Source organism: Trachypithecus francoisi, unplaced genomic scaffold (genome assembly GCF_009764315.1).
Source record: "Trachypithecus francoisi isolate TF-2019V2 unplaced genomic scaffold, Tfra_2.0 Lachesis_group18, whole genome shotgun sequence".
NCBI classification, from domain to species: domain Eukaryota; kingdom Metazoa; phylum Chordata; class Mammalia; order Primates; family Cercopithecidae; genus Trachypithecus; species Trachypithecus francoisi.
The window spans coordinates 71123031-71131909 of record NW_022681463.1 but is presented as its reverse complement, the minus strand read 5'-3'; the positions used below and the strand labels follow the sequence as shown (position 1 = coordinate 71131909).

The 8879-nt window shown below is 41.9% G+C and overlaps 1 protein-coding gene across 2 annotated transcripts in view; it reads right to left on the bottom strand.

Annotated features, from left to right (window-relative positions):
* Positions 1-510: 510 nt before the first annotated feature.
* LCP1 (lymphocyte cytosolic protein 1) overlaps positions 511-8879 on the bottom strand; it is a 67822-nt gene continuing 59453 nt past the window's right edge. For both annotated transcript variants that reach the window (XM_033176939.1, XM_033176940.1), the window contains 3 exons: positions 8659-8782; positions 5402-5526; positions 511-2312 (listed from right to left, as the gene is read on the bottom strand). In XM_033176939.1, the coding sequence (XP_033032830.1) occupies positions 2180-2312; positions 5402-5526; positions 8659-8782 (382 nt within the window). In that variant the 3' untranslated portion in view covers positions 511-2179. The remainder of the gene's footprint in view (positions 2313-5401; positions 5527-8658; positions 8783-8879) is intronic.

The following is an 8879-nucleotide window of genomic DNA, read 5'->3' as shown; positions in this document are numbered from 1 at the left end:
GTTTCATTTCTAAAAGCTCCCATGTCATGTAAAACTTTGATGAAAGAAATTTGTTATCCTTTTCTCTTGTTAACTCATTTTTTGTCATAGTATTGGCCGTGATTATTATGATAGGTGAGGAAAGGTATCACACCTCTCCACTTCTACAAGTTCAGTGTATTCCTGAGTTTGGCTCTCAGCTTTAATTTTATTCCCTGCTTTACCTAATGGAAGTTTATTCTTCAGTTTTTAGCTAAACTATTTCTCCTCAGACTGTTTCCTGTCATAAATTCATGTCTCACCCTGCCCTTCTTTTTATCATTTGTCACCATCTGTTATTTTAATTGTTTAACTTCTGTCTTTCCTAAGACAGGCAACAGTTGAACACAGTGCCTGTTTAATTCATAGGCACATTGCTAAAACCTTGCACTATGTCTAGCACATATTAGGCGCTTGAACATGTTGGTGGAATGAATGATTTATAGCACACTGTTAGCAAACTTTCAAAAGGAAACATCCAGAGACACCTAATATAGGGAACATTTTATTTGGAAAGATTTTGAGCATCATTCTCTTTTCATTTTTTATTAAGGCAGTAACATTCTTTCTTCCCGGAGGTGGATGGGGGAAATCATTTGAGGCTACAGTAAGTTCAATCTGAAGTCAAAACCAACCACTTTGCATTCAGAAGCAGCAAAAATACTGGTGATGGGCTGGGAGGAGCCATATGTTGGCTTTCTGAGTCCACTGCCAAGGAACAGATCCAGAGCAATACATTTCAATTGCTTTGAAAAATGGCTAAGTTCCATTACATACCACTACTAAAGAAGATACCTCATTGATGAAGCCTTTCACCATGATAGAGGGAGTCTAGTGCTGGTTCACAATGGCCTGTTGCATTTTAGCCTTCAGTAGGTTTAGGGGGAAATTGCTTAACCTATGAGAGTTGCTCAAATTCATATTGTTCTTGTTTTGCTTGGAATTCTTTGTCCAGTAAATTAGCTCTTCATAACACAATCCCGCCATTTCTTATCCAGCATAGATTCATTCTACCCTTGACAGCTGGCCAGGTGTGTGTGTATGTGAATAGGGGTGCTATTCATTGGCACATATTGTTCCCCCTGGAGTTTAGGGGTGGCAGAAAGCTTTTATAGTACCAAAAAAGTAAACATTGATAATATGGCCTGACAACAACCAGATATGCTAAGCTCTAGAAGCAAAAGCAAGGCAGGACTGCCTCCAAATGTGGACAGATACTAGCCATACCACAGTAACTAGAATCTAATGTGAGGGCTGAATGCCTGGAGAGGCAGTGCCCTAAAGGATGCTTAGTTACAGCTCCATGCTGCCCCCGAGTGGCTTGATGCTCCATTACACCCTCCTTGGATCCAACCTTCCATTAAGAGTTAAGGCTCTAGAGGGCAGAGTATTCAAGATGTTAGAGATCTAGTCCAAGCCCAAATTCTAGAGTTAAAAACAGAGGGGTTCTTAGTGGCTAAAAAAAACCAAAACCTGATGACATGTGGGACTCCAGTCTTGAGGAAAGGCTCTGATGATGAGGCTTACTTCTGCAGGCTACCAGACACTCCTGAGACTTCAACAGCTTCACTGATTTATCAGACGCTCCAAGTGGCCCAGAGACAAGGATGGCCAGAAGAGATGGGGCCTCCAGAAGGCATGGTTCCAAGTGCGTGAGGAGCAAAGTCATGGGAGGCAGGGTACGAAGAAGGGACAGAAAGAGGGGCTTGCAACAGATCAAAGGCTGACCTCCAGGAACACGGTTTAGGGCAGGTGTGATGATTCCCCTCCTGGCACTCATATTGAACAAAGTAAAGGGAAGCCACAGGAAGCGGGTTTGAAAGATTATATCAAAATTAATATCACTGCAGCTTCTATTTTCAACTAATGGCAAAAGCGAGAAGGGTACCTGGAAAACAAATTCTTTGTTTTCCTCTAGATTTTCGAAGAAGCAAATAAATCAAGAATAGAAACCTATATATAGGAAGTTGGACCTCCTGCAAAGAATGAAGCACTTTTTGTTAAATACAGGAGAGGCTACTTGGCTGCACTAATATGTGCTTTTTGGAATCTTGTAGAATGTCACCAAGTTGAACTTTGGAATGGCTTGAATCATCCCGGGAGCATCTGTGCTGGGCAGTCAGGAGTGAGTGCACCGCCTCCCACCCGGCCCCACTGGGCCTCACACCCTCTTCATTCCTTTCCCCATAAGGCAGGCAAACACGGTCATGACCATTTTGGGGTTCACTTCCACCAGGTCTTCTGGCAGGGCATACACTCTTGCTCCAATTTTTCGGGCCATAGAGATGGCATACCTAAAAGGGAGAAGAGAGGAGACATAAGGAGAGCCTAACAAACACAGCATGAATGGGACCCTGGAGGGTCACAGTCGCTCCATACTCAGGACAGAACTCACTCCTGCAGTGGCTGGAGTCGGTCACCAGCATCCTCACACTTTTGTGGACAAATTTTGGCTCAACCAAAGCTTCTGACAAAGCATCAGACTTGCTGGCTAGTCTCGTGATCACTATCAAGTGTATTATTTGTCCTTGGAGACCTCTTCAGCTCCTGCCTTTTTTTTTTTTAAGTTTTTTTTTTTTTTTTGTAGAGACAGGGATCTCACTATGTTGCCCAGGCTGGGCTTGAACTCCTGGCCTCAACAGAACCTCTTGCCTCAGCCTCCCAAAGCACTGGGATTACAGGCGTGAGCCACTACACCTGGCACATGCTGCCACTTTTGATACTCACACCAGGAGTATTCTCTTGGGCTGCATAGCAGCATGGCAGAAAGAGTCACAGAACTGAATAAAAATGTGTGCTAGGAAAAGTTTGCAGACTACATTTCAACTACAGTAACATTTTTATAAGGAACAAAAGAGGAAAAATGTGTCCATAATATCCTGACCTTGGCCGGGCACGGTGGCTCACGCCTGTAATCCCAACACTTTGGGTAGCTGAGGTGGGTGGATCATGAGGTCAGGAGATCAAGACCATCCTGGCTAACATGGTGAAACCCCATCTCTACTAAAAATACAAAAAATTAGCCAGGTGTGGTGGCATGTGCCTTTAGTCCCAGCTACTCTGGAGGCTGAGGCAGGAGAATTGCTAGAACCTGGGAGGTGGAGGCTGCAGTGAGCCGAGATCATGCCACCGCACTCCAGCCTGACGACACAGCGAGACTCCGTCTCAAAAAAATAAAAAAAAATAACAAAAAACTCCTGGCCTTCCACATCAAATTTTTTATTATTTGTTTCATTCCAATTCTTGCCAACATATATTTGTACTTATTTATGGCACTGCAATATAGAGTAGCCAGAGACTTATATTCCATATTTTCACATAGAATGATGATAGCTGCATCAGAACATTTTTGCTCTGTTTGTAGATATATGAAGATAAATTTTATTAATTATAATCTATTTTCAAATGAGCTCACACTACTACCTGGCAGTTCTTTTATTCACCTCATTTATTATCTAGTGACCTCTTACTATGGTTACACCAGACACTCTTCACTCTACCCAAACCCACATTTACTACCTCCTGCTCTCCTAAAATTATTTTACTTTTACTTTATTGATCAAATTAAATTAAGAGCATCAGGCAGGAGTAGACCCATTTTTTCTCCTTGTCTGTCTCTCAATAACTTCTTCCATATTAATTATTAATGAAGTAAAATTAATTCTTCCCCATTATAAAACACAGAAGGAAAATTGTCTGAAAACTAGAAAGGAGGTTCAAACAAAATCACACACAATCTTGCCACCATAACATAACCATTCTTCACATTTTGTGTAATTTCTTTCACCCCTTTTCCTAAATAATTTTGTATCTTGCCCTCACAGGAGAGTGCTTACGAGTCCGGGCTCTTAAGTTGGACTTTGAATCTCAGCTGCACAGCTGAAAAATTGTATGGCCTTGGCAAGTTTCTTACACCTAATCACATTCCCCTTGGACATCTGGGCTGAAGGCTTTTTACAATTTCTGGGTCTTCATATGTGTTTTTCCTTCTGCCTGGAACATTCTTCCTCTCTCCTTCACCTGTCTACTTCCTTCCTACTTCTTTTTCAATTGAGCTCAGCTGAGCTGCTTATTTGCTCTAAAGAGCTCTAGTCCCCTTCCTGCCCCTTCAGGGATGCCTCATACTGCCCCTTCCACACCTCTCATCACAATCTATTGTAATTTAGTTTATTTATTTCTCTCCGTTAGATTGTGTTAAACGTCAGCATCCCAGGAGCGCAGGTTCCCACTTCCCCAAACTGGAAACAGAAAGAAGGGCTCTGTTGAGACTATAAGGCAGGGATGCTGGGCACTAGATCCTTGTCACGTCTAGACCTGTGGTATGAGCTGAATTGTGTCTCTCTGAAATTCATATGCTGGAGTCTTAACCCCCAGCACCTCAGAGTGTGACCCTGTTTGGAAAGAGGGTTGCTGCAGATGTAAATAGTTAAGATGAGGTCATGCTGGAGTTGGGTGAGACCTTAATCCAATAGGACTGGTGTCTTTCTAAGAAAAGAAGCATCACAGAGAAACGCAAAGGGGGAAGACAGCCGTGTGAAGTCACAGACACGCAGGAAGAATGCCAAGTGAAGACGGAGGCAGAGACTGGCATGGGGCAGATTCTCCCTCAGAAGAAACCAATCCTGCCAACATCTTGATTGCAAATCTTTAGCTCCTATAACTGTGAGAGAAGAAACTTCTTCCGCCCGGTTTGTCTAGCACTTTGTTGTGGCAGCGCAAGGAAACTCACAGAACCTGATCTGAGAAAAGCATCTGTCTGGAGCAGAAGTTCATCAGCTTTTTTTTGCAGAAGACTAGATAGTAAACATCTTAGGCTTCGTTGTAACTACGCAACTCTGCTGTTGTAGCAGGGAAGCAGCTCTAGACAAGATGCAAAGGAATAGGCTGTGTTTCAATAAAACTTTATTTAGAAAAGCAGACAACAGGGCAGATCTGGCTCAGAAACTGTAATATGCTGACACTCACTCTAGAGGAATCATTTGGCAGATGACCTGAATGGTAAAGCACAAGACAGTGGCTCTCACACTGGCAAAGGCTCTACTGTGGAACCCTAGCCCTGGACATTCTTATCCATGAATATTCATGAATGGGGCATTTGGTTAGGAAATTGGTTTTATGAAACTATAGGCTTGCTTATCAATTACAAGAATACTCTTATTATTTTTTTTTTTGTCTTGCTTCCATTCTGGCACTAGGAGCTTTAAACTACTATTGTACCATATCCAAAATAGTGATGATGAGACTACAATAAGTCCTGAGAAGGAAAGGCATGGATAGTGAAAATGAAATGTTTGCATAAAGGCATAAGCATTAGACTTCACAACCATCCAGCTGCCAGTGGGGTCCTTCCCTCCCGATCTTAGGTTTATTTCTATTTACGTACTTTGCATTGTTGAGTTTCTCATCATCATTCAGATTTTCTGTCTTCAGAAGGTCATAGTTAATGGAACCTGGTTGGATGGCATCGATGAGGTCCAGAACGGGCAGACTTGTGCTAATCTTTGGGTCCTACGCAGAGAGAAAGGGAGGGTTTCATCAACGCGTCCCAAAGTTACTCCCATTCAGCTCAAAGGAAGTGGGTAGCTTTTTCTTCTTAAAGAAGTACTATACACAGCCTGGTCTGGGAAAGGCAGCAGTATTCCACATAGCGTTTCATATAAACTGTAGTTTCTGTAGGGGCATCAGTAACTTCCCAGAAAACCCACTGTCTACCAACAACTGGTAGTCGTTCTCAAATAATAAATGGAAGGAAGTGAGCACAACTAGAGAAAGACATAAAGTTAAAAAGAGTGGATTGTGTCAACCATATGAAAAAATGCTCGGCATCACTAATCATTATAGAAATGAGGACCAAAACCACAATGAGATACCACTGCACACCATTCAGAAGGGCTATTACTAAAAAGTCAAAAAAGAACAGATATCGGTGAGGTTGTGAATGATTATACACTGTTGGTGGGAATGTAAATTAGTTCACCCCTGTAGAAAGCAGTTTGGAGATTTCTCAAAGAACTAAAAATAAAATTACCATTTGAACCAGCAATCCCAATATTGGGTACATACTCAAAGGAAAATAAATTATTCTTCCAAAAAGACACCTGCATGCTCATGTTCATCACAGCACTATTCATAATAGCAAAGATATGGAATCAACCTCGGTGCCCATCAACGATGGACTAGATAGAGAAAATGTGGTCCATATACATCACGGAATACTATGGAGCCATAAAAAAGGATAAAATATGCAGCCATAAAAAAGAATAAAATCCTGTCATTTGCAGCAACATGGATGCAGCTGGAGGCCATTATCCTAAGTGAATTAATACAGTAACACAAAACCAAATACTGCATCTATTCACTTATAAGAGGAAGCTAAACACTGGGTATATATGGACATAAAGGTAGGAAAAATAGACACTGATGAATACAAGCAGGGGGAGGGTGGAAGTGGATTAAAGGTGAAAAACTTCCTGTTCAGCACTACGCTCACTATTTTGGTGACTGGTTCAATAGAAGCCCAAACCTCAGCATCACACAATATACCCTCGTAACAAACCTGCAGATGTACTCTCTGAATCTATTTTTTTTTAAAGAGTGGGTTGTGTTCATCTTTTAAAGGGCTTCACATAAAAGGAATGTGGGGGTAGTATGACATTTCTCTCGGTACACTATGTGGCCTCTTTTACTTAACCAATTCTGCAACAACTTACTAAGAAGACAGGAGAAAATGAGCCCTGAGTGTTACAAGGAGCAAAAGAATTGCCAAACCTTTCTAAGAGTGAACCCCAGCATTGCTTACCAAATCTTGTCCCCATAAGAACACCCCAGAAGCCACAGCCTAATGTAATGGGCTGGAACAGCAGCTATTTTAGGAAGAGAAGCACCCCTGGACTATGTAACTGGCCACTTCATATTAACAGCTAAGCTACCTATAGATACACTACACTCTACAGCCTCACCCCACAGGTAAAAGGCATTTTCCTCCCATTTGTGGATCATCACATACAATTACTAGCCATGCTCTCAGGAAGTTACTCAAGCTTTGATGTCCTCACCTATAAAATGAGGAAAACAGTAAAGCCAGCTTTACAATGTCAGTGAAGACACCCTGAGATATGAACAAGGAGCCCCTGGTAGCCAGAGCACATTCAATATTTAGAGCTCCTTTCGACTTTGCTTTTCTTTACTGCCTTTCCAAATCTCCTTCTGGAAGAATCTGCTTGCATCAGTGACCAGCATCCACTCCTGACTGCTCAGCTTTCCAGACTGGACAGTAGGCTGGAGATGGAGCAGAGGTGACGGTGATGAGCTCACAGCAGGTGGACACTCCTGCGACAGCCCTGCCCTGACAATATCTTCTGCTACTGCTTGTGGAAAGAGATTTTCATTTTTTCTTGATTTTGAAACGCAGGACGGATATCACGATGAACCGCCTCACCAACCCTGTTAATACAAGTCTGAAGGGGTTCCTCCCCCTAATCCTGACCTTCAAGCTGGAAAAATGTAGTTAAGATGGCCCAGGCATTATGGTGATGTGGATCGAGTGCACAGGTCCCTTGAGGAGGAATCCAGTTAATGTATGAAACATGAGTCCAGACATTTAATGAAATGCTGCTATTAATAAAAATGGGATTTAGATAGAAGTACACAACTGCTTTTTTACAAAAAAAAAAAATCACAAGGGAGATCTTTGAGCATTTTATATGTCACCATTATAATGTTAATCTGAATCATGGAGGTGCCCACATTTTACGAATACTATCATAGTTTATATTACTTTGAAAGAACAATGCCTAAAATCTTGATTCTAAAATCACGGATTTTAAGTGGGAACTAAGCACTGAGTACACATGGACATAAAGATGGGAATAGGCCAGGCTTGGTGGCTCACGCCTGTAGTCCCAAAGCACTTTGGGAGGTTGAAGCAGGAGGATCTCTGGAGGCCAGGAATTTGAGACCAGCCTGGGCAACATAGTGAGACCTCATTTCCAAAAAAAAAGAAAAAAATTGCTGGGTATGGTAGTGTGCACCTGTAGTCCCAGCTACTCGGGAGGCTGAGGCAGGAGGGTCACTTGAGCCCAGGAGGTTGAGGTGGCAGTGAGCCACGATCATGCCACTGTACCCCAGCCTGGGTGGCAGAGTGAGACCTTGTCACAAAAAACAGATATAAAAAGTAAAATTAAAAAATAAATAACAATTAAAAATATAAAAATTAAAATTAAAAATAGACAGTAGAAACTACGCGAATGGGGAAGGAGGGGGGAGGACAAGGGCTAGAAAAACTGCCTGTTGGGTACAATGCTCCGTGCCTGGGTGGTGGATTTATTTCTACCCCAAACCTCAGCATCACTCAATATACCCATGTAACAAATCTGCACATGTACCCCCTAAATCCAAAATAAAAGTTGAAATTTTTTTTAATGATGGGTTTTTACGATTAACTATTATGGGGGAAGTATTGAGAAATTCATCAATGAAATGGCTGATGAACATCAAAACAACAAAGAGTCATTTAAGCAGAATTGAAATGGGAGGGGGAGGCTCTAATACCTAACACTGAAGGTCACTTGAACACATAATGAAAACAATACAGATAGGCATAGGGCTCGATGGCCTCTAGCAGAAGACAAAGAAATTTACCTTGAAACTAGAGATGGATGAACTTTTCTCTGCTTCCCTCAACGTTTCATTCACCCAGTTGACAATAATGTCATCGTTGACCTTCTGGCCACCACCGATTTCTTCAAGGATATTCAGTGTATACCTGAACAAAATAAAGAACGCTTTCTGGAGAACAATGGCTAAAGAATTTAATATAAGCAGAAAGTAGTTAAGGATGGAAGTTTATTTTCAGGTATGTC